We start from the raw sequence: 27,178 nt of genomic DNA on the forward strand, positions 1-27,178 counted from the left end.
TGAGTATTTTGATGTCACATCTGTATTTGTTTGGGGGGGGTGGGTGGGGAGGTAATAAAATGCCTCTTCCTTACACTCATGAAAGCTTTGTAATTTGGATCCTTCATTTTCATTAATCTCATTATAATTGAAATGTGATAGCCACATGTAAATACAATAAAAACAGTTGATTGACCATGAGGGAATTAAAAAGAGCAGAGATGATTCACTTTCCTCACCTAGTCATAGCACTCATCATGCATCATTTTGCCCTGCAAGGAAGGAAGGAAGTGTGGCAGTAAGTGTAGAGCAAGTTGTTTCGATCGTGAGGCACCCACTAAACTAATCAGGATGGCTAATGGGACATTATGCTTTATTATGTCAAGAATTGAACACAGAAGTAAGAATGTTATGCTTCAGTCATACAGAGCATTGGTGAGACCACATCTTAGATACTGTGTGCAGTTTTAATTAAGGAAGGGTTGACGAGACTAATATCTGGAATGAGCAAGTAGTCTTATGGTTCAAAAGATGGGCATGTTTTACTGGATTTAAAAAAGTGAGAGGTGTTTTGATTGAAGTAGATAATATGAAAATAGGTCATAAACCTGAATTAAATACAGATATTTGAACTTCTAAGTACATGCGTTTTTATAAAAGTAAGACATACAAGCAAATGATAAGTGAGGATGCAAACCCTCCCTTACTGCTATTAATACTCCTTTTACATTTTGTTCAGGAGCATCTTTACCGTTTTTAAACAATCACTTAACTGCCAAAGTCACTCTCCCATATCATCCACTTTAACAGCCACAAAATTTCACAATCTATTTGTCACAGACAAGACAAAGACTGATTCATGTGTCTTTAATTTCACTTTCTTGTTTGCGATCACCTCTCATTTCCAATCTGTGTGTATGTGTCTTGTCTTTTACTATCTTTTCTCGAGCAAATAAACTCACTCACTAACTCAAAAAAGCCTTGTAAAATTGGCTCCTTTTAATATAAATATTACTGGGCTGGGTAAAGGTACCCATGAGATAATAAATTTTTTTTTTGAAAAATTAACCTTGTTGTGACCAACCGAGGGTACAGTTGAATAAAGAAGGAACTGCAGTGGACCAAGTGCAACAATAAGATCCTGAGCGGTCTTGTGAAAATGATGTTTTCTTTTGTGCGTGCATACAGAACCAGTAAACATGGTTTTAAAACGAGTGATCATCATTTTAGGACAGAGATGGGGAGATTTTTTTCTTCTCTCACAGTATTCTGCAACTTTGGAACTCTCTAGCTCAGAAGGTGGAGATGGAATCACTAAATAATATTATGGCAGAGGTAGACAGATTTGCACTAGGTAGTGAAATCAAAGGTTATTAGGGACAGATAATAATGTGGAATTCTGGATGCAAGCAGGGTTCAGAGGCTGAATGACCAATTTCTGCTCCTCATTTATATGTTTATAAACTGAGAGGGGGACCTGGAGTATGCTGTCTCCTCTGTTGAATCATCATTGCTTTTAAAGGGTGCAGGTCAGCTTTCTGTAGTAGAGGCAATCTTTAAGTGCTGCTCATCACATAAATTGGGGACCCTGCTGAGGCATGTAACCATTTAGCTTCATGAGTTTTTTTTAGTGCAGTCATAAACAACATTTGAAATTTGGCTGAAGTGAAATATTTTGGTAAGGAAAATGTGACGGAATAATAAACTGTTAAAGGATCTGGAGCAGCAGAAAGGCTTAGGAGTTCAAATAAGCAAATCTTCAAAATTGGACAAGTAAATTAGTAAAGCTCTAAAAACAGCATATACGATTCTCAGTGAATAGTAGCAGAGAGTACAAGAACAAAGAGATAATTAAAAATCTATGTGAATGATTGGTTAGGCTATCATTAGCAGACTGTATGCAGTTTTGGGCATCTTACTTTATGAAGAATACCAAAGCCAAAGACAAGGATGAAAGCTTCTGTAGTAAGAGGGCCTGCAGAAATTGAGATTCTTCATCTAAACTGAGATTGAGGTCTTCAGAATTCTGAAGCATAAGGAAGTAGGAAAATATTATTTCCTCTGGTCAGTGAGTAGTGAGAAGATATAATGTTGAGATCATAATCAAGACAACAAACTAAAGATTTTGAAATTCTTACATTTGTTTTAACACAGGCAGAATTGTTCAGGCAATAAAATGAATGTCCTGTCAGACCTTGGGTGGGAGTGGAATATATAATGGCCTTTAAATGTGAGGTGGATTATGATCTGAAAATGAAGAATTGAAAATGTTATGGGGAAAGGACAGGGGAAATAGGACTTTAAAGCAGCTCTTTCAAAGTGTCAGTATTGACACAGTTAGTAAAAATAGCCTTATTTGAGAACAATAAAGTTGGTATGAGAGAGTTTTAAACAATGTACCATCTCGTTGTTGTCATTGGCACAGAGTCTTGATATACTTAGTGCAACCATGCAGGTGCAATAATTTAAAGGGGCAAACTTGCTCATAGCCTGGGTAGGAATATTTCCCTTTCTGCACTGCTGTGTACCTGCAGCTTTAGAGCAAACACAAATTCTAATCTTAGAATCAGAGAATGACACAGCACAAAAGGAGGGCACCTGGCCTTGCATGCTTGTGTAGAATAAAATATCTTTGGGAAGAAAGGAGAAACCTTGGATGACTTTGCTTTAGATGATTAAATAATTGTGTTGGAGTCCAAAAAACAAGTTTTACATGGTATACAGCAAGCATAGGAATAACAGGTCAAGTTATTTTTTTTTCAAATTTTTAGTGTTCTTGCACTCTTTCAGATACTAAGATAAATCACCGAGATAGAAGCTAAATTAGAAACATCATCACTCTATTAGTTATTGAGTGCTGTGTTCTTGCAGTAATTTAATAAGATTTTCAGGTCTTCCAAATTCCAAATTGTTCAGTGAGATTCACTAATTATTGTGAAAAAAAAGTCATAATCTGTTTCTATACATTCATTTTTCTTACATATAAATATTTTTAAAAGTTAACTATTAAACACACAGAAAACTAGCATAGCAGAAAAGCTATTAGCTTCAACAGATTACAATCTCAGATTTTCATAGTTGTAAAAATAACTCTTCCTGCTGCATGTTTCAAACTTGATTGATTGCTGCTACTTGATTCCATATCCATCTTTCCCCATCCAGTTATGCACCACAAATGTGACTGGAACAAGTTCTATTTACAAGATGGTCAGCAAGTCAGCAGAGTACATTTAACAATACCTCCCTAACCACAACTGAAAAGACCAGCAATTTAATGGGAACACCATCTATTTGATGGTTCATAGTCAGTAGCTAAGTATCCTGTAATCCTCGAGCCAACATCACAGTGGGAGGGCCTTCACAAGGACCTTAAACTGAAGGTCCAAGACCAACTCATCACAGCATGTTCAGCAAGGAATTGAGAGGGACAATGAACAGAAAGGGGTAACAAATAGAGGGTAGTGTTGCTCAAATTCCTGGAGCTAATAAAACAAAAGAATGATGGAACACAGAAATATTTTACTTTGTTCTAACCAGACTGGATTTTGATTTAGAAACATGAGAAGCACGTTGACATATAAAAACTGGTTTTCTTACAATGACGACTGGATCATGTTTCAGACAACATTAATATGCATAACATCCTGAATGCATACTTCCTTTTCTGAGACTAGGTTTGAAATTGTTTCAGGTAACATTACGGAACTAGGCACAAAGGAAACTAGCAGTTAGTGATCATTAAATCTTCCTACGTCATTACATAAAAACTGATGGAAACTGAATTTGAACAGAACAATAATGCTGATTTATTATTCCTTCCATTCTTCGAGTCATTTTACTGCTTGATATGCAAATCCTCAAACGACCACAATGAGTACAATTAATAGATGCAGTATAAGTAGAGACCCCTGCCAAAACCATAGGAGAAGTGTATGTGATTAATACCACTTATACAAATGTCTTCTCCAAATAATCAAGACAGAGCTCAGAAATTTACTGCAAGAAAAACAGCAGCAGGAGGCAAATTCATATCCTATCAGATTTCAGCAAAGTACGTCAATGTAGGTCGGCAACCACAGGGATAATCAGTGAGTGAGACTTGGTGAGAGTTTGGGTATTAGCAGCAAGAATTATGGATCAACTCAATTAGGAAACATGAAAGGTGGAGTCTACACACAAGAGTTCTGGGATAGCCAAGTCTCGAAGTAACAAAAAGTGAAGGCCAATGTTAACAAATATAGGCTATTCAAAATTTTCCATATTGTGTGCTCACAATCTCCCAATATGTGCAGATGTTAGTGGAACACATTTATAACAAACTTTGAATGTCACTAGTACTCAATCTATTATTTTCACCCTCATTGAAGAGTAGAACAATTCAGAATTAGTCTGCACTTTTAGAGCAGGAATTAATCAGGAATAGTCAGCATGGTTTTGTTAAGGAGAGGTCATGTCTGACCAACTCGATTGATTTTTTTCAAGAAGTAAACAGGTATGTAGGCGAGGGCAATGTATTTGAGTAATCTATTTGGACTTTCGCAAGACTTTTTTTGGAGTCTGAAGGGAAGAGTCCATGGGATCCAAGGAAATTTGTCAAATTGGATCCAGGATTTGCTGAGTAGCAGGAAGCAGAGAGTGACGGATGGTTTTGTGAATGGAAGTCTGTGCTCAATGTGGGGTTCTGCAGGGATCAGTGTTGGGGCTCCTTCCTGTTTGTGGTGTAATTATAAACAATTTAGATCTGAATTTAGGAAGGTCGATCAATACATTTGCAGATGATATGAAAATTGGTGGGGTGATAAACAGTGAGAAAGATATAGATGGGCTGATCAGTGACAAATGGAATTCAATTTGGATAGGTGTGAGGTTATGCACTCGGACATGACAAACAAGGTAAGGGAATACATGATGAGCAGTAGGACCCTGGGAAGCAACAATGATCTGAATGACCTTGGTGTGCACACACATCAATCCCTTAAGGGAGCAGGTTGGGTAGATAAAGTGGTTACGAAGGCATATGGAAGTTGCCTTCATAACTGAAGCATATAGTTTAAGAGCAAGGAAATGATACTGGAACTGTATAAAAAGTAAGTAAGTCGACATCTAAAGCATTACATGCAGTTCTATTATCCACATCATTGGAGGGATGTGATCGTACTGGAGAAGATGCAGAATAAATTTACCAGCCTGGACTGCAGAGTTTTAATTATGAGTAAAGACTGGACAGACTGGGGTTATTTTCTTTGGAGTAACAGAGACTGATGAGGTACATGACTGAACTGTATAAAATTATGATGGGCATAGATATGGTAGACATGAAAGAACACTTCCCATTGATGGAGGGATCAATGACCAGTGGTATAGATTTAAGGGAAGGGACAGGCAATTTAGAGGTGACATGAAGGGAAAAAAGAATTCACCCTGAAGATGGTGAATCTGGAACTGATTGCTTGTAAGGATGGGAGATGCAAAAACCCTCATAACACTTGAGGTATTTAGATGTGCATTTGCGATGCCAAGGCATAGAAGGCAAAGGGCGAGTAAATGGGATTAGAATAACTAAGTACTTGTTTTGACTGATGCAGACTCGATGGGCTAAAGGGCCCTTATCTGTGTTGTGGACCTCTATGAATCATCCAAAAAATTCTATTGTTAAACATAGATTACATTGCTGACAAATACAATTTACAATATGTTTACAATAACATTAATGCACAATTGGACAATTAATCTGAGTTCAGGCTACCCACTGAAACATGCAAGACCCATTTTCTTTCACATTGTGGGAGCTAGTGGCAGGGAAACAAGTTGTTTCTATAAATACATTAAAATTAATCATTGAAACGGACTACTATTTGCGAAAGATTCAAGCTTCTGCAGAAATCAGCAAGTCTTACCATCAATAGGTGACTTGACAAGTCTAAAACATTGAAACATCACAGGTACACAAAGCTTAAGAACAGCACAATATTTTAAATCTGTTAGTAGGATAATTAGCAATCATGCATCATTTTATTTATTTACGCATTGCAGTAGCATATCTGCAAATACAGGGAGAGGGAGAACAAAGAAGTGATTTGTCCTTGCTGCCCTCATTGGTGTTAAGTCTCCCAATGTTCATATTCTAAATTCCAAAATTGTCTTGCGCATCTACCATAATTCTTGGTACATTTACAGCATATTAAAATAAGTGTAAGATTTTAATAATCAAAAACATTTACAGGCACAGTAGGAAATACAAAATACTTAGAATTCAAAGTTCTAATTCTGAAACTGCAAGGGAGGCTTTGTAATTTGGCAGGTAATCTAGGAGGTGTGGGTTTTGCAGAAACCCTTATACATTTGAACTATTCTTTCGCCTCTAAATGGAAAATTCAAATCTCGACCTTCAGTGCTTTGAATGAAGATCTTTAATTATTTCAGTAGGTCCTGATATATTTTGTAATCTTCCACTTTAACATGCTATGCAGCATACTCCAACTAAAGCCTAACAATTGCTAGGAAATGTCATGAATTGCTCCTACTAAACAAGTATTTTGCACTTGGCTAACATGATGCCACTATGTAAGAAAGGTGGTATGGAAAAGCCAGGCAAATATAGACTGGTGAACCTGACATTGATGGTGGAGGGAATCCTGAGGGACAGGATTTACAAGTATTTGGAAAGGCAAAGACTGATTAGGGATAGTCAACATGGCTTTGTGCGCAGAAAATTGTGTCTCATTAATTTGATTAAGTTTTTTGAAGAAGTAACGAAGAGGATTGATGAGGACAGAGCTGTGAACATGATCTACATGGATTTCAGCAAAGCAGTTTCTCCACAGTAGACTGGTTAGCAAGGTCAGATGACAGGGAATAGAGAGAGAACTAGCTATTTGGATACAGAACTGGCTCAAAGGCAGAAGACAGAGGGTGGTGGTGGAGGGATGCTTTTCGGACTGGAGGCCTGTTACCAGAGGTGTGCCACAAAGATGAGTGCTGGGTCCACCACTTTTGTCATTATTGTAAATGATTTGGATGTGAACATAGGAGGTATGGTTGGTAAGTTTGCAGATGACATCAAAATTGGAGATGTAGTGGACAGCCAAGAAGGTTACCTCAGAGTACAACAGGGTCTTGATCAGATGGGTCAATGGGCCAAGGAGTGGCAGATGGAGTTGCAAGTGGAGTCCCAGGTAGACAGGATAGTGAAGGTGTATGGTTGCCTTTATTGGTCACAGCATTGCATATAGGAGGTGTGATGTCATGTTGTGGCTGTACAAGACATTGGTTAGGCCACCTTTTGAAAACTGCATGTAATTCTGATCTCCCTGCTATAGGAAGGATATTATGAAACTTGAAAGGATTCAGAAAAGATTTACAAGGATGTTGCCAGGGTTGGAGGGTTTGAGCTACAGGGAGAGGTTGAATAGGCTGGGGCTAACTTCCCTGGAACATTGGAGGTTGAGGGGTGACCTTACAGAGGTTTATAAAATCATGAGGGGTTTGGATAAGGTGAATAGACAAGGTCTCTTCTCCAGATTGGAGGAGTCCAAAACTAGAGGCATAGCTTTAAGGTGAGGGGGAAAGATTTAAATGGTGCCCTAAGAGACAACTTTTTCATACAGAGGGTGGTGCACGTATGGAATCAGCTACCAGAGGAAGTGATGAAGGCTGGTAGAATTACAACATTTAAAAGTCATCTGGATGCGTGTATGTATATGACGGTTTAGAGGGACTTGGGCCAAATGTTGGCAAGTGGGACTAGATTAATTTAGGATATATGGTCAGCATGGATAAGTTGGACCAAAAGGTCTATTTCCATGCTGTACAACTATATGACTTTATGACTCTAATTGGACTTTACCACTTACTAAATGTCACAATGACTACCAGAAGTAGAAGGTAATGTAAAATGTAAATTACATTGCTTTTTAAATTTATGGTTTTAGTTTGTGATAACACTCTAAGTTGCTGTCAGCTGAGGTTCTTCAGTTCTCCTAAGCCAACCCAAAACCTAGCTCAACATCGCAGCCAACTGATTTCCCTACAATCTGACAGACAGGCTGTATTAGGAAATCTGATGGCCAGCTACAGCACAACAGTCTTATGAATGGAAAGCTTGAGGCAGAATATCAACAAGTCCCTGGCTAAATCCCATCATGACACCTCAAGGTTTGTAGCCAATGCTTCCCTGATTTAACCTATATATTAAAACAATGTAAAAAGGTACAAAATCCAATTCCTAAAAGCCAGATAAACTGCAGGTAGGTCATCTTTTAAAATTCAAGAAGAACACAAATTACTAATTTCTTTATATACAACTGTCAAGATTACATATAAAACTTGGGCAATATCTTGTTATTTCTTAAACTAAGTACAGGAGTAGGCCAAGAAAGCAGAGGATACTTCAAATCAAGAGCAGATTAAATTTCTATGCGTGATTATCTTTATCTCGAATTATTGCATGCGCATTCTCCGACAACAGACAACGGTTTCACAGTCATCACTAGACCCTTAATTCAAGATTTGCTACTGAATTCAAATTCCACCATCTGGTGGGATTTGAACCTGGTTCCGAGAATATTGCCAGGATCTTTGGATTAACACTCTAGCGACTAGGCTCTCGTCTCTCCAGTCACGTCCTCCATCACCATTGCCTAATTTTCCTTGTCCTCATTCTGCTTTATGCACAACCAAAAGCCATAGTCTTTACATTGCTTTCAATATAATTAGGTTAAGTGATTGTGTAGCCTTCATTGTCCCCTACAATACAACCTAACAACCTTGGAATTGAAAACCTGCCAAAGAGTTTCATCCCCAGCTCCGTAACATTCACATATCTGGGCCTATGAATGCAACTGCACACAAGATAGGGAACCACCCTTCACAACTCATCTCTACTGTTGCTGAGTCTTAGGTGCCCATCTTTTCAGAGTGAATGAATCATGGCACATGGTTATGATGTTGATGTCATGGGTTGATGGAGCTTAGTCAATGTTTAGGTTACAGTGAGTGCCTCCCTTCTGTACTGAGGCATTTGCTGAGTACTTGTACAATAGCATTTTTCATTTTCTGTTCTGACTCCCTCACTTAGATGTGTTTACACTGTGCAAGAACACGTACAAACACATCTCAGGCCCAAACAATTTGTACTGCTCATCACTGCACAACCCTCTTTTACAAGCCAATTTAGGAGCAAGACATTGTGTGTCAACTTTTAATTTGATTTTCCCTATATCACTGTAGTTGGGCTTTCTTGTTTCCTCCGGTCTCCTCTCTCCTTCAAGCTCCCCCTGTAATTGTCAGCCTTTTCACTACCTTCCTTGACATTCATTTCATTTGGTCCTATTTCCATGCTCAGCCTTAGCCTCACACCAATCTTTCTTCAATTTAGCTACCTTTTTCTCCCTTCACCACACACTCATTACCCCATTGTCTTCCCACCCTAAACTGACAGTTCTCAACCTTCTTTGTCCCCCTTGCCCTTGTCACTAAGAATTTGCCATATTCCCCCTCCATTCCCCAGGATTCTTTAAGTTTCAGTCTCCATCATGCCTTTCTAACATACACTTACCTAAGACTTTTGAGCTATGCCCGGCTTGACGACCCCAGTCAGCTTTGAAGTGGTCAGTACGGCTGTCTTACACAGACATTTTCCACCTATCCACTCCACCCTCTCCTCCTTGACCTATCACCTTCATCTCCTCCCCCACTCACCCATTGTACTCTATGCTACTCTCTCCCCACCCCCACCCTCCTCTAGCTTATCTCTCCATGCTTCAGGCTCACTGCCTTTATTCCTGATGAAGGGCTTTTGCCCGAAACGTCGATTTCGCTGCTCGTTGGATGCTGCCTGAACTGATGTGCTCTTCCAGCACCACTAATCTAGTATTTGGTTTTCAGCATCTGCAGTCATTGTTTTTACCAGGTTTATTGACCTGTTCATCCTTACTTTGTAATCATTTGCATAAAGAAAAGGCTGTATTATTAAGAATCTTGAGGAAGAAATCCAGCCTGCTAAGTATATGCCTGATATAAATAATTGGGTTTGTGAACAGACATGCTTCCATTTTTGCGTAATGAGTATTCATGGCACTTTGATGAATGAAAAAGAGAAGACTTACTGGTCTGAAAAGTTCAATGCACTTAGCACCAAAACTTTAACCCACTATCGGAAAACAACTTCTCCCATCAATTAAGTCCCCATCCCTCTGTCTAAAAGCTTTGGGAATATTCCAGACCTTGTTCCTAATGAATAAAAGAGAACCTGCAGCCTAGGGATTCTATAATTCTAATACTAATTTTGTCAGACCTGCAGCTCGAAGAATGTCCAGTACTACAGAGTTTGTAATTTTGTTCAGGAGACTGGATCCGGCTGCTTTGGGCTGAATAGCTGCAATGTCACCTGATCTTCCAATTCCATGCATCAACCTGGAAAAAAAAAGATTCAAAGATTAAAATAAATGTCAGATATTACTAAAAGTTAAAAAGCTTTTAACATGACTGTTCACAATCTGACATTCCACTGTTGGTTCGAATTTGTCTTTTTTAAACAATTTGTCAAGGGAACCAATACAGTGTTGAAATTCACAACAAACTTCCGGGATATTCTGTTCATATTTTTATCCCAAAATATCACTAATTCTGGCTTAGGCACTGCAAAATCCAGCACAGCCCCTATTTTTGCTTCTCTGGTAGCTACTTGACCTTCCCCACAGTATAGCTGACAGAGGTTACTTTTGCTCTAGCAAATACACTTTCTGCCAAGTCTATGACAAAACTGGTTCTTCGTAACTGATAAACAATTTGTCCAAGTGTTTCTAATACTCCTCCCAGGTTTGGCTGAAAATAACCAATGACCAGTATATACAATACAAATTTCATAATCCATCAATGACCTTGTTTGATTATCTTTGAAACAATGCTGGCACATACTTTATTCTGAACAGCATGATCTCACATCAACAAACTCCATCTGGGGTTATGAAAGCTGATATTTCTGTGGCTGTATCAGTCATTGAAACTTGCCAATATTCCTTTAATAAGCCAATTTTTGCAATGAATCTGGTTTGTCTGATCCTCTCAATTCAGCCCCCAATTGTGGAACTGAATATGAATCTGCCTTTGCTGCTGCATTGACTTTGTGATAATCTATACCTAATGTCTGTAATCCAACTGGATCACAACAGATAATGTGAAGTTATCCACTTTGGTAGCAAAAATAGAAAGATAAATTATTATTTGAATGGCTGTAAATGGAGAGGGGAATGTTTAACGAGACCTGGTATCCTCACTCACCAGTCACTGAAAGTAAGCGTGCAGGTATAACAGTAAAGGTAAACTGTATGTTGACCTTCATAGCAGGAAGATTCATGTTCCGGAACAAGGATGTCTTGCTGCAATCATACAGGGCATTGGTGAGGTGACACCTGGAATAATGTGTGCAGTTTTGGTCTCCTTATCTGAGGAAGAATGTTCTTACTATAGAAGGAGTGCAGTGAAGGTTTACAAATTAATTCCTGGGATGGATGTACAAACAGAGATTGAATTGATTAGCATTGTATTCACTGGAGTTTAGAAGCTTGAGGGCTATCTCACAGAAACCCTAAAATTTTAACAGAACTAGACAGGTTAGATGCAGGAAGGATGTTCCTGAAGATGAGGGAATCCAGAAGAAAGGGTCATGATTAGATTAGATTACCTTCAGTGTGGAAACAGGCCCTTCGGCCCAAGAAGTCCACACCGACCCTCTGAAGAGCAACCCACCAGACCCATTCCCCTACATTCACCCCTGCACCTAACACTACGGACAATTTAGCATGGCCAATTCACCTAACCTGCACATCTTTGTGACTGTGGGAGGAAACCAGAGTACCCAGAGGAAACCCACGGGGAGAATGCGCAAACTCCACAAGAACAGTTGCCCGAGGCGGGAATTGAACCCGGGTCCCTGGTCCTATGAGGCAGCAGTGCTTACCACTGAGCCACCGTGCCGCCCAAGAAAAAAAAGACATAGTTTAAGGATAAAAGGTAAACCTTTTAGGACTGAGTTGAGGAGTGATTTCTTCACCCAGAGAGTGGTGAGCTTATAGAATTCACTGCCACAGAAGTGGATGTGGCCAGTATATTATGTGCTTTCAGGAAGAAATAGTTATTGCTCTAGTGGCTAAAGGGATCGAGGGATATATAGGGGAGGGTGGGATTAGCAGTGAGCTTGATGATCAGCCATTGTCATATCGAACACCGGAGCAGGCTTGAGAGGTCGAATGGCCTACTCCTGCTCCTATCTTCTTTGCTTCTATGAATCAGCAGGGGGTCAGTTTCCAGGGGTGTCAGTCAGGGTCCGAGCATTCTAAATGCTCTGAGGTATAGTTAGGGAGCAGTTAGCTAAGTATAACGTCTATTGAATAGTTGATCAGGAGTTGGGCTATTATTTAGTTATTTACTGCATTCAATATCAGATATTTGCAGATTATTTGGGCAGCAAAAACAGCCAACTGGAAGTTTAAATATCTTAGACACTGCCAGGGCTCATCTGGACATCTGCACAGTCCTAACATACAACATGTAATTCAAGTCCAGATATGGAGACTGGAAGACCTGGGTCACAGGTTTTCACGTTAATGAATAGTAAACTGAATTTTTTTTCCTGTAAGTTCTATGTTATCTCCTCTTACAGAATTTCTTGAATTGATCCCAATTCAAAGAAAACAGATTTGTTATTAGATTAGATTACTTACAGTGTGGAAACAGGCCCTTCGGCCCAACAAGTCCACACCGCCCCGCCAAAGCGCAACCCACCCATTCCCCTACATTTACCCCTTTACCTAACACTACGGGCAATTTAGTGTGGCCAATTTACCTGACCTGCACATCTTTGGACTGTGGGAGGAAACCGGAGCACCTGGAGGAAACCCACGCAGACACGGGGAGGACATGCAAACTCCACACAGTCAGTCGCCTGAGGCGGGAACTGAACCTAGGTCTCTGGCGTTGTGAGGCAGCAGTGCTAACCACTGTGCCACCATGCCGCCCACTCCCCTGAAAAGAGTTGACAGGGTTTCCGGAAGTTAGTGTTTGACCTCTCAAGCTTAAAATAAAAACAAATTAACTTGCTTAATTTTAAATTATCCACTCAAGTCTATCCAACTATATTTCAAATTTTACTTGATATACTTGGTATAGAATGCCTCATTGCTGGAAATGTGTTGCTGGAAAAGCGCAGCAGGTCAGGCAGCATCCAAGGAGCAGGAGAGTCGACGTTTCGGGCATGAGCCCTTCTTCAGGAATGAGGAAAGTGTGTCCAGCAGGCTAAGATAAAAGGTAGGGAGGAGGGACTTGGGGGAGGGGCGTTGGAAATGCGATAGGTGGAAGGAGGTCAAGGTGAGGGTGATAGGCCGGAGTGGGGGTGGGGGCGGAGAGGTCAGGAAGAAGATTGCAGGTTAGGAAGGCGGTGCTGAGTTCGAGGGTTTTGACTGAGACAAGGTGGGGGGAGGGGAAATGAGGAAACTGGAGAAAGCTGAGTTCATCCCATGTGGTTGGAGGGTTCCTAGGTGAAAGATGAGGCGCTCTTCCTCCAACCGTCGTGTTGCTATGGTCTGGCGATGGAGGAGTCCAAGGACCTGCATGTCCTTGGTGGAGTGGGAGGGGGAGTTGAAGTGTTGAGCCACGGGGTGGTTGGGTTGGTTGATCCGGGTGTCCCAGATGTGTTCTCTGAAACGTTCCGCAAGTAGGCGGCCTGTCTCCCCAATATAGAGGAGGCCACATCGGGTGCAGCGGATGCAATAAATGATGTGTGTGGAGGTGCAGGTGAATTTGTGGCGGATATGGAAGGATCCCTTGGGGTCTTGGTGGGAAGTAAGGGGGGAGGTGTGGGCGCAAGTTTTGCATTTCATGTGCCTAACCCCACCCCCACTCCCAGCTCCAGCCCCACACCAGGTCCTAGCTCCCAGCCCTGCCGTGTTTTCACCATCCCTCCAGAACTACCCCTCTCCAAGGATGAAAGATCAGTCCTCAGCAGAGGCCTCACCTTCATTCCCCTACGCTCTCGGATTAACGAGCTCAACACGCGGCGTGACATCGAACAATTCTTCCGCCGCCTTCACCTCCGCGCCTACCTCTTCAATCAGGATTCTCGCCCACCCTCTCATGACCCCTTCTCCCGCCTCCAACACACCCCATCCACCTGGACACCCCGTGCTGGCCTCTTACCTGCCCTCGATCTCTTCATAGCCAACTGCTGCCGCAACATTAACCGCCTCAACCCTACCACCCCCTCACCCACTCCAACCTCTCACCCTCGGAACGTGCAGCCCTCCACTCCCTCCGTTCCAACCCCAACCTCACGATCAAACCAGCAAACAAGGGAGGCGCGGTAGTAGTTTGGCGCACCGACCTTTACACCGCTGAGGCTAAACGCCAGCTTATGGACACCTCCTCCTACTGCCCCCTTGACCATGACCCCATCTCCCACCAACAAACCATCATCTCCCAGACCATCCATAACCTCATCACCTCAGGGGATCTCCCATCCACCGCCTCCAACCTCATAGTCCCACAACCCCGCACCGCCCGTTTCTACCTCCTGCCCAAAATCCACAAACCTGACTGTCCCAGCCGACCAATTGTCTCTGCCTACTCCTGCCCCACTGAACTCATCTCTGCATACCTCGATACGGTCCTGTCCCCCTTAGTCCAAGAACTCCACACCTACGTTCGGGACATCACCCAGGCCCTCCACTTCCTCCATGATTTTCGCTTCCCCGGTCCCCAACGCCTTATCTTCACCGTGGACATCCAGTCCCTATACACCTCCATCCCCCATCACGAAGGACTCAAAGCCCTCCACTTCTTCCTTTCCCGCTGTACCAACCAGTACCCTTCCACTGATACCCTCCTTCGACTGACTGAACTGGTCCTCACCTTGAACAACTTCTCTTTCCAATCCTCCCACTTCATCCAAACCAAAGGAGTAGCCATGGGGACCAGCATGGGCCCCATCTATGCCTGCCTCTTCGTAGGATATGTGGAACAGTCCATCTTCCACAGCTACACTGGCACCACACCCCACCTTTTCCTCCGCTACATCGATGACTGTATCGGCGCTGCCTCGTGCTCCCACGAGGAGGTTGAACAGTTCATCCACTTTACCAACACCTTCCGCCCCGACCTCAAATTCACCTGGACCGTCTCAGACTCCTCCCTCCCCTTCCTAGACCTTTCCATTTCTATCTCGGGCGACCGAATCAACACAGACATTTACTATAAACCGACCGACTCCCACAGCTACCTAGACTACACCTCTTCCCACCCTGCCCCCTGTAAAAATGCCATCCCATATTCCCAATTCCTTCGTCTTCGCCACATCTGCTCCCAGGGGGACCAGCTCCAATACCGTACAACCCAGATGGCCTCCTTCTTCAAAGACCGCAATTTTCCCCCAGACGTGATCGACGATGCTCTCCACCGCATCTCCTCCGCCCTTGAGCCCCGCCCCTCCAATCGCCACCAGGACAGAACCCCAATGGTCCTCACCTACCACCCCACCAACCTCCATATACATCGGATCATCCGTCGTCATTTCCACCACCTCCAAACGGACCCCACAACCAAGGATATATTTCCCTCCCCTCCCCTATCAGCGTTCCGAAAAGACCACTCCCTCTGTGATTCCCTCGTCAGGTCCACACCCCCCACCAACCCAAACTCCACTCCCGGCACCTTCCCCTGCAACCACAAGAAATGCAAAACTTGCACCCACACCTCACCCCTTACTTCCCTCCAAGACCCCATGGGATCCTTCCATATCCGCCACAAATTCACCTGCACCTCCACACACATCATTTATTGCATCCGCTGCATCCGATATGGCCTCCTCTATATTGGGGAGACAGGCCGCCTACTTGCGGAACGTTTCAGAGAACACATCTGGGACACCCGGATCAACCAACCCAACCATCCCGTGGCTCAACACTTCAACTCCCCCTCCCACTCCACCAAGGACATGCAGGTCCTTGGACTCCTCCATCACCAGACCATAGCAACATGATGGTTGGAGGAAGAGCGCCTCATCTTTCACCTAGGAACCCTCCAACCACAAGGGATGAACTCAGATTTCTCCAGTTTCCTCATTTCCCCTCCCCCTACCTTGTCTCAGTCAAATCCCTTGAACTCAGCATCGCCCTCCTAACCTGCAATCTTCTTCCTGACCTCTCCGCCCCCACCCCCACTCCGGCCTATCACCCTCACCTTGACCTCCTTCCACCTATCTCATTTCCAACGCCCCTCCCCCAAGTCCCTCCCCCTTAATTTTATCTTAGCCTGCTGGACACACTTTCCTCATTTCTGAAGAAGGGCTCATGGCCGAAACATCAATTCGCCTGCTCCTTGGATGCTGCCTGACCTGCTGTGCTTTTCCAACAACACATTTCCAGCTCTGATCTCCAGCATCGCAGTCCTCACTTTCTCCTCATAGAATGCCTCATTGCAAGTTATGGAGACTGCCTGTAAAAAGGTTGTGTTACATCTAACTGCATGAAGAAGCCCTGAGTAAAGACCTACTCATTTGAACTAGATCGTGTCAACCCTTCTAAAAACAGTTGACATTCATCACTGAATGTGGTAAGCACTTAGGATACAGGGAAATGCTAGGCTGGGTAACAAAATTATTTTTTATTTCAAAATATGCTTTACTCATAAAAATAGCTTTATACACATAGTCACTAAAGCACTTCAGTTTTGCACAGAAGTATATTGGAGTTTGACTCTATCCAACAAAACAAACACAAGGCATTTCTTAATTGTACAAGCCTATATTTATATATATTTGATGTACCAGGAGGGTGTGATAACTGAACGGAGTCACATTCAACTTCAGCAGAAGGACCTCAGACAGTGGTCTTTCCCCACTGCAGATTGGTGGTAGCTGCTGCAAACTTTAGTGCTTTCCTCAGCACATAGTCCTGGACCTTGAAACCTGCCAGTCTGCAACAGTTGATCGGGGTCAACTCCTTGTTCTGGAAGACCAACAGGTTTCAGGCAGACCACAGAGCATCCTTCACTGAGTTGACTGCCCTCCAGGCATAGTCAATGTTTGTCTCCGTGTACATCCCGAGGAGCAGACAGTACAAGCACAGAGCACAAAGCTGCTTGGGACGAACCTCAAGAAAAACCTTTCTCTAGACTTCCTTTGCAAAGGCACATCCTAGTAGATATGTGACACACTCTATCCCCACTGCTGCTGTTTTGAGGACAGTGTGTGGTGGTGCACAGTCCAGGCGTACATGAAGAATCTCACAGGTAGGGTCCTTCTCACCACCAACCAAGCAATGTCTTGGTGCTTTTTTGAAAGTTCTGTTGATGAGGGAACCACATGACAGGGTCTTGAGGATGCTATGTGCTGACCACTTCCTGATGGGCTTAGTTTTCTTTCCAAATTTCACCACAAAGGACAGGTGATATAGCACAGTCCAACTACTTGGGAGCATTCTGCAGCAATGAAGCCGGGTCCATCCATTACAACACCGGAGATGGGTAGAACCTCAGTATGTAGTGACACTGGTGTTTGGGTACTGAGGGTCTGCTTGGTATGGCCACATACAAAGGTGGCCATCATGATGAGGGTAGTGTTGGATACATTCTTCCTCCCCTTATCCAGAGTTTGGTACACGTTGTCCCTGCCAATAAGGTCCATCTTAACCTCCAGATGAAGTGGAAGATGGCTTGGGTGACTGCAACAACACAAGTTCTGGGAATGGGCCAGACTGGCACCATGTACAACAACAGAGAGTACCTCACACCTGATGACCAGGTTTGAACCTGCAATGGAGAGGGTGCGGTGCTCCCAAAAGCCCAGTTTCTGCCTCACCTTGGCGATACGGTCTTCCCAAGTTTTTGCGCACTCTGGGCCCTCCGAACTATATTCCCAGCACCTTCAGATAATCTGCCCTGATGGTGAAGGGGATAAAGGGCTGGTCAGAGCAGTCCCCAAAGAGCACTTCCCGAGGCCAGTTCGAACTGGTCATAGATGCTCATGTTTGTGCACTGACAGCGGACCTGAATAGGAAATGGAATGTCATCCATGTACAGGGTGGCTTGCAGGTCTCTGGTTGTCTGGAATAGTTACCCTTCACAGGGTCCCATCCTTCCTGATGGAGGCTGCATGAGATTCTATAATACACTAACAATGCAGGAAATATTGCATAGCCCTGCCTGACTCCGATCCGATCAGGAAGCTTTCTGATTCCCACTAATTGATTGAGACTACACTACTGATGTTGGCATACAGCAGTTGGATCCAATTGCAGATTCCCTCCCCAAAGACCATATTGGAGTGCACATCTAGGATGGCACGGCATGGTAGCTCAGTGGTTAGCACTGCTGCCTCATAACGCCAGGGATTTGGGTTCAATTCCGCCTCGGGCAACTGTCTGTGTGGAGTTTTCACATTCTTCCTGAGTCTGGGTGGGTTTCCTCCAGGTGCTCCGATTTCCTCCCAAACTCCAAAGATGTGCAGGTCAGGTGAATTGCCGATAGCGTTAGGTGCATTAGTCAGGGGTAAATATAGCGTAGGGGAATGGGTCTGGGTGGGTTACTCTTCAGAGGGTTGATGTGGACTTGTTGGGCTGAAGGGCCTGTTTCTACACTGTAAGGAATCTAATCTAATCTAATCTAATCTAATATAGGTCTGTGATATACTGTTAAAGGCCTTTCCTGATCTAGGCTAATGAGGCAGGGATCTACAATCCTGACTTGCACGTAAGTAATTGTATCCCTAAAGAGCGCAAGGCTGTCAGAGATTGGCCTGCTCGATATAGCACAGGTAGGCTAGATACCAAACCATCATATCTTCAGGCTCCCAAGCTCCAGATACCCTGTAAATAATGTGACCAATTACAGGGTAATTATTAAAGAGTAACCTTCTGATTAAGTTGATTATTTATTTTAGCAGAACTGAATGGAGCATGAGTGTGGGGTTTGCAGAGTCAATGTGCATTTGGATGTGATCATCTGGCTCTCAACTGCCTTAACATGACAGTATTTGTGCAAATATAACGTCATAAACTCAGTGACCTGCAAGGTTATATTTCATCACTCTTACTTTGGAAAACTGAGTTGATAAAATAATGTACTCAACAAAACTAAAAAAAAACTGTAAACTATACCTATAGTGTCTTCTAGCAACTAGGTTTGAGGCCACTCTTCCTTCCCTCTCACCAACTCCACAATTACCGATGAAGTTATTGCTGTCCATAATAGCCAGTTCATGTAGGAAAAGCTCTATAGTACTGTCATCCCATCCGTCTTCTGGACATTTACCCTAAGAAGATGATAGAACAGTAAGACGTAACAGAAATAACAGGATGTATACTTTCACACTAAGCACTATTCCAGTTTACTATCTGAATTTAGTTTTTGTACTGATGTTACCTGGTACTAAGGCTAAGATTATTCCCTGTTATTCCTGATTTCTCAGCATAGGTAACAGTTTCCCTGCATTATCTCATCAAATCGATACATTAAAGCTTGTTTACATAATTGGTTCTCTTTAATTTAGTGCCCTTTAGGGAAAGTAATCTGCTGTCTTTTCCTGGTCTTGCAATGTGATTCCAGACCCATGGCAATGTGATCAACTCTTAGCTGCCTTCTGAAATGGCCTATCCAGCCATTCAGTTCAAAGGCAATAAGGATTGCCTATAAATGCTCCCAGCCAGCCACACTCATGTCCCAGGAAAAAAAATTAAAATCCCTCAACTGTTGATATTCATGGGTAAAAATGGCAAGTTTATAAAACCAGTCCTCAAGATTCAATCCTTTTGACCTGGTATTATTATCCTGGTTGGTGAATACACACTACCATAGCTAAATATGTTTCCAGAGATGTGGTGCTCAAAACTGAATACAGGTACATTAGATGGATTTGACCAAGGCTCTGGTAAACTAATAACAAACCTCTTAACTTCCTCACTTTCCTATTATAACCCCTCTGGAGATCATATCTGATCAACAGTAAAGGTAGCTTTGAAACCAGGCAAATATAGTGCCAACTAAGTGTTCGACAACATTCCAAACAATCAAATAACAGCTACAGCGTCAGCCACAGATCAGACAGTAGCACTCTTGCCTGAGTCAGGCAAGGTTTCAGGTTCATGTCCAATATTTGTACTACCAAGCACAGAAATCAAGGATGATACTGCTCTGTAATACTTTAACAAAAAATTATTTCAGAGATGTGGATGTCACTGGTAGGACAAGCATTTATTACCCTTTCTGAATCACCACAGAGAAGGTGGTGGTGAGCTGTCTTTTTCCATGGCTGCAGTCCAAGACACCAACCGAGGGAGTGCTGCACTGATGGATGTGTAATCTTTCAAATGAGCTATGAAACTGATGCCTGGATACCTGCTTGATAGTGCAATAAGTTCCATGAAACTATTTTGAAGGAGAACTGGGGAGTTATCCTCAGTGTCCTGGCCAATATTTATCTCAATCAAAGATTATCTGGTCATTAACACATAACTATTTGTGCAAACTTGCAGTGCAGGAACTGGCTGCCACAATTCATCCCTAATTGCAATAGGAACTGCATTTAAGTACTTCAAGCATTCTGAATCAGCTTGAGTTGTTCAATAATTGTGAAAGGTGCTAAATAAGCTGCCAATCTTTTCATTCCTAATCTTGGGATGTCCTTGCCTGTATAAAGCTGTGAAATATTCTAAGGATAGGAGATGAAAATTAAATGTTGTACGTTTCTTAAGTTATTGATAACAACATATGCAATAAGCACAATTTTTTGGTGAGCATTCTCTTCAAAAGCCTTTTGTAGGGATTAACTAGTTAACTGAAGAATTATTGATCAAGAAAAGTCTAAGCAACTAAGCCAATGGTTAGAGACAGACAGTGGGAGAAAGAAGAGAATAGAGGAATTGATAAATTCAGAATGTAGCTTTTAGGAACAAACATTTTTGTTCTTACTTAAAAATAAAATTTGATTCACATGTTTCTATAAAATAAATCACACAATGAATAGTTTTGCTAATTGTTACCCTAATTTGTTTTCATTACCTTTTCTATTAGAAGCCGAATTAAGTGCTCATGTGTGCGACGAGCCTGTGAACCTTGCCGAATGTAGGAAGGAGAGACAATCTGTTCACTTAAAGAGAAGTTTTCAGGATTCATTGCAACTGTTGGTGAGACAAAGATGAGTCAAAATTTCGTGTGACAATGCTACAGCTGAACTTGTAGATTTCACATTATACATCAACCTGTAGTTACACATAGAGAATTAATCATCAAAACATTACATATTGTAATCAGTGACTCACAAACACTATTTGTGTGATTTTTCAGATATTCGTTTGTTCAAATATGCTTAATTTTCATTTAGTATTCATCTTCATGATGTTACCATGAAAACAGTGCTTAATGTATCAGTCTTGATGAGTTGCCTCCCTCTACTCACAGACCACCATAATATCAAGATGACGTGTTTGAATTCATGGGTTTATTAAATGTTGGAGATTAATTTTTTCCAATGATTTTAAAATAATTTACATCACTACAATATGGCTCCTGAGGACCAACGCTGGTGCATACTGGGTGAATGGCAAAGGAGGAAAATAAATAACATGGGAAATCTGAGGGATCATATAGCAGCAAAAGGGACCTGAAGGTGTATGGCGTAACGAGAGGTGTGCACATGAAGGTGAGGGTCTTGGAATAGAATTTGATGAGTGGGGAAGATGATGCAAAATGTTTAAAGGGCCTTTAAATGTTGGAAGCAGGGTTGCTGCATTGGAGCACTGATCTTCTAACTGGCTCATTTCAATAAACTCTTCATGAATTCCATCACAGTTCACAAAATGTACTGCAAACTCAATCTGAGTGAAAGAACAAAAACTCTAGGTAAAGTCATACATGGTTAGATTTGCAGTTTGAGAGACACCAAAGTGCACAGGTCCAGTTTCCCATGAGCTTTGGTAATAACTGCAAATTTCTGCCCCAATACTAACAATGTTCCCCTACAACATAATTTTATTTCTCCCTGGAGCTGATTTTACTCCCCATTAATTATGGTGACTTTATGAACACTGAATAAAAATTAATTCACTTTCTGCATTTCTAATTAAAAAGCAATAAAGTCATAGAGTCATAGAGATGTACAGCATGGAAACAGACCCTTCAATCCAACCCGTCCATGCCGGCCAGATATCCCAACCCAATCTAGTCCCACCTGCCATCACCCGGCCCATATCCCTTCAAACCCTTCCTATTCATATACCCATCCAAATGCCTCTTAAATGTTGCAATTGTACCAGCCTCCACCACATCCTCTGGCAGCTCATTCCATACACGTACCACCCTCTGCGTGAAAAAGTTGCCCCATAGGTCTCTTTTATATCTTTTCCCTCTCACCCTAAACCTATGCCCTCCAGTTCCAGACTCCCTGACCCCAGGGAAAAGACTTTGTCTATTTATCCTATCTATGCCCTTCATAATTTTGTAAACCTCTATAAGGTCACCCCTCAGCCTCCGATGCTCCAGGGAAAACAGCCCCAGCCTGTTCAGCCTCTCCCTGTAGCTCAAATCCTCCAAACCTGGCAACATCCTTGTAAATCTTTTCTGAACCCTTTCAAGTTTCACAAAAGCTTTCCAATAGGAAGGCGACCAGAACTGCATGCAATATTCCAACAGTGGCCTAACCAATGTCCTGTACAGCTGCAACATGACCTCCCAATTCCTGTACTCAATACTCTGACCAATAAAGGAAAACATACCAAACGCTGCCTTCACTATCCTATCTCCTGCGACTCCACTTTCAAGGAGCTATGAACCTGCACTCCAAGGTCTCTTTGTTCAGCAACACTACCTGGGACCTTCCCATTAAGTGTATAAGTCCTGCTAAGATTTGCTTTCCCAAAATGCAGCACCTCGCATTTATCTGAATTAAACTCCATCTGCCACTTCTCAGCCCATTGGCCCATCTGGTCCAGATCCTGTTGTAATCTGAGTTAACCCTCTTCGCTGTCCACTACACTCCAAATTTGGTGTCATCTGCAAACTTACTAGCTATACCTCTTATGCTCGCATCCAAATCATTTATGTAAATGACAAAAAGTAGAGAGCTCAGCACCGATCCTTGTGGCACTCCACTGGTTACAGGCCTCCAGTCTGAAAAACAACCCTCCACCACCACACTCTGTCTTCTACCTTTGAGCCAGTTCTGTATCCAAATGGCTAGTTCTCCCTGTATTCCATGAGATCTAACCTTGCTAATCAGTCTCCCATGGGGAACCTTGTCAAACGCCTTACTGAAGTCCATATATAGATCAGATCTACTGCCCTGCCCTCATCAATCCTCTTTGTTACTTCTTCAAAAAACTCAATCAAGTTTGTGAGACATGATTTCCCACGCACAAAGCCATGTTGACTATCCCTAATCAGTCCTTGCCTTTCCAAATACATGTTTTAAACAATTTCAAAATGATTCTAGATGCATTAAGTCATTGCTTGCAAAATCTGCTCACTCATCAAATACTGACTTCAACTTATTTTGCTCATTATTATCTAACTCTTTTGTTGATACAGATTATTTCTGGCTTTGTTTCACATTCTACTGACAGACGTTAAGGACTGGACTTTGGCTATTTGTAACTCGAGTTTAGACATTTTCCAACTCAGTGAACCTGCCTTGGTAAGAATTCCAATCATTAGGATTCTTTTTCAAGGGAGGAGGTGTGGGCAAAAGTTAGTTTCCTGATATTTTAAGACTAAATACAGGGATGATGGGAGTTGAGGCATATTTAACTGAAGTTTATGAAGGTTGTATAATATGAGGTCAGCTGCAACGTCAGTGGAATATTTGCGAATCTGAAAGGTGATCAAGTGTAAATTGGGGTTTCAAAGACAAAATGGGCTATGTTACAAAACATGAACATACATAGGGTTGAAAATCCCTTTTAGGATCAAATAGTAACAGTGGATCCAAACAGTCAGATTCAATCTGATCAGGTGGTTATAGTGAACAATCAAGTCAATGGCAAAGACGCAGTGACTGTTTCAGAAGCCAAAGACACTAGCGTCAGTCTTTGCAATTGTTCAAATGGAGAAAAATTCAGATTGTTCAAGACTGAATGTTAGAAAAACAGAGCCAAAAGAAGGGATAAGATCAGATTGGTGCTGAATGTCATGCAATCATCCGCAACTATCTCCATTTCTGACTCCATGTTGGAGGGAAAGTTATTTATGAAGCAGCTGAAGATGGTTGGGCTTAGGACACTATCCTTCGGAACTCTGGCAGTGATGCCCTGGATCTGAGATAACTGACCTCCAGCACCACAACCATCTTATGGTCTGCCTGGTATGACTCCACGGGCAATAAATTGACCCGCAATGCCATTTGGGAAGGAATTCCAGGACTTTGACCCAACAACGCCAAGGAACAGTGCTATATTTTGTAGTCTGAAGTTAGTACATCATTAGAAATCGATCCTATGTGACTGTGACAAAGGTAAACTATCACTCCTCATCCCTTTGCCCCGTCTGCAGTCTTTGACTGGTTGGTCATCGATATTCCCTTCTCTATCTGCACTTTAATACAGCTAGTTGAGACTAAAGTCATCAAGATAAATTCTCATCTTGCTAAGTAAGAGTGTATCAGTTAGAAGGGAATTCCTTGCTGCTTCTTCACTGTTAGCTCTGTTACGATTCACCTCCACCCCAAATGATCCATCCTAATAATTTCTAATCTACGTGCTCCCTGTTGGCAACGAAATCCAAATAAGCAGCATTAGTTTTCAGATGTGGGCTGACCACCACCATCATACCTCACCATCTCCTCTTGCCTCCTCCACTTTTGCTAACTTACAAGATTATTTAAGCAACACCAGCACTGAAAGAGCAGAATTTGCTCCAATATTAGAAAGGCAAGAGTTATTATCTTGGGAATTCACCAAAAACTCCGATCCTCACATACTGACTCCACTATTCTTGCTGACAACTGTCGAAGGCTGGGACTGGATTGTTTGCAACTCTGGTGTCCTATTTCAGACAAAATGTGTTTCCAATCATATAACTGTGTCATCACCAAAACCATCTATTGCCATCTCTATAAAATTGCCTGATTTTGCCCAATGTCAGCTCCTCTGTCACCAAAGCACTTGACATGGCTCTATTACATCTACGTTTTACTATTCCAACACATTTCAGCTCAGTCACTCATATTCTACCTCAGGTCATCTAAAACTCGTCTGTGTCCAACCTAACACAAAATCTAATTCATTTATCATCCATGCTCTCGTTAATCACATAATTGATGCAACACCTCAATTTTAAAGTTCTTATTATTGTTGTTTTCTGATGTTCAAAGCACCATTTAAATGTAAATTGTTGTCATTTCGGGCTACTTCGGTGTTCGGGACGGAAACTTCATTCACTTATTTCTCATGGAAAGAAGTTGTAAGAGTTGCAAACGATTTTCTGTAACGCTGGAACTGAGAAATTAGCTCACACTGTCCACTTTGAGCTCCATCAGGCTGTCAGTCAGCCCGCAGTTTGCAGTGATCCCGTGTTGAGCACACTGCCTAGACAGAACTGACCCACTGCAGCCAATCACCCATCCAGTTTACAGGCCCAGACTGAAACCTCGGTGATAGAGTAATCTCTTAACCCGTTCTGGGCGCGTTCACACACAAGCCCTGTCGGGAGAATGAACTTCACGGCCTTTCTCGATTAAGGGATATTTCCATCCCAAAATACACGACAATTCACTTCCTGACACAGGCTGAGACATTTCAACTCCTACCCTATACACTGTCCGAAACCTGGCTATGTCGGGACCAATATACAAATTTCACCCGCAGTCACTGAACCTCGTTCTCTGCCACTGCAGGCAGCCTCTCGGTTGATTGCACAGCCGCTTCCACGCCGGAAATGTCTGTCTCAGCAGCGCCGAGGGCTTCAGATCGGAGAGAGTTCCTGTACTCAACTCCCAATGCTCGAACAACCTCCAACACACTGCAATGAACATCAGTGCAACATTGAGCAACCCAAATCTGATGCGGGTAAGATGCTGACACTTGATTTACTTCACTATGTGAAGGTGATACGAACTGTCTGCTATCTCCAAAGACTTCAAGGAATCACCACAATGCATATATTGAATTAGGTGTGAGTAGAAAACTGATCAGAGTTGTAGAGCACGGGAACAAACCCTTTGGTCCAACTCGTCCATACCGACCAAAAACCTAACCTAATCTAGTTCCATTTGCCAGATGCCTTTTAAATGGTGTCCTTCTACCAGCCTCCATCACTTCCTCTGGCAGCTCATTTCATATAGGTACCACCCTCTGTTGGGTCCCTTATAAATATTTTCCCTCTCACCCTAAACCTATGCCCCTTGGTTCTGGATTCCCCATCCCAGGGAAAAGACATTGTCTAGTTATCCTATCCATGTCCCTCATTATTTTATAAACCCCTATAAGATCACTTCTCATCCTCCGATGCTCCAGGGAAAACAGCTCAAGCCTATTCAGTCTCTCCATGTAGCTCAAATCCTCCAACCCTGGCAACATCTGATCAAGTTTCACAACAGGTAGAGTCAACCTGCTTGAGACCCTTGACAGTAAAATATCTAATCATGACATTAGAATAATATTAGATAGAATGTAGGAAAAACATAGTGGCGGAAAGAGAGAGATAATGGGAATTAACTTCATTGGTGTATTGTATAGCTAGAGTGAGGTAATTTTGATTAACACAGTTGGACATGCTGATAAGCTAATAAAAACATGATAAAAAAAGGTATAAAGAACAACGGACCCTGAGGTTCGGGAACATTTCAAGAATTTGCTTCTGAGTGTCATGGTTTTTTGTTTGCAAATAAAAGACCTACTCCTTGAAGAACTCCCTGTGTCTCCTGGTGATTCTCTACATTTTATCCACTCTGACCAATAAAGCATACCAAATGCCTTTTTCATTATCCTATCTACCTGTGACTCTACTTTCAGGGAGTTATGAACCTGTCCTCCAAGGTCTCTTTGTTCAACAACACTTGCTAGGACCTTACCATTAAGTGTATGTACCCGATAACTCTGTGGGAAGCTAGAGAAGTGATTGCTGGTCCCCTTGCTGAGATATTTGTATCATCAATAGTCACAGGTGAGGTGCCAGAAGACTAAAGATTCACTAATGTGGTGCCACTATTTAAGAAAGGTGGTAA

The 27,178-nt window shown here is 42.3% G+C and overlaps 1 protein-coding gene across 7 annotated transcripts in view; it reads right to left on the reverse strand.

Annotated features, from left to right (window-relative positions):
• Nucleotides 1-26,250, reverse strand: part of sepsecs (Sep (O-phosphoserine) tRNA:Sec (selenocysteine) tRNA synthase) — a 67,084-nt gene extending 40,834 nt beyond the window's left edge. Inside the window, exons 1-4 of one of the 7 annotated variants that reach the window (XM_072564339.1) lie at nt 26,171-26,250; nt 21,025-21,143; nt 19,125-19,279; nt 10,274-10,392 (exon numbers count right to left, since the gene is read on the reverse strand). In XM_072564339.1, coding sequence (XP_072420440.1) covers nt 10,274-10,392; nt 19,125-19,279; nt 21,025-21,138 — 388 coding nt within the window. In that variant the 5' untranslated portion in view covers nt 21,139-21,143; nt 26,171-26,250. Of the gene's footprint in view, nt 1-10,273; nt 10,393-19,124; nt 19,280-21,024; nt 21,144-25,282; nt 25,305-25,468; nt 25,491-25,762; nt 26,145-26,170 lie in introns of those variants that run through there. The other 6 variants (XM_072564027.1, XM_072564191.1, XM_072564267.1 and 3 more) reach the window with 6 other exon arrangements.
• Nucleotides 26,251-27,178: the final 928 nt, after the last annotated feature.

This window comes from Chiloscyllium punctatum, chromosome 1, assembly GCF_047496795.1.
Source record: "Chiloscyllium punctatum isolate Juve2018m chromosome 1, sChiPun1.3, whole genome shotgun sequence".
Classification (NCBI taxonomy): Eukaryota; Metazoa; Chordata; class Chondrichthyes; order Orectolobiformes; family Hemiscylliidae; genus Chiloscyllium; species Chiloscyllium punctatum.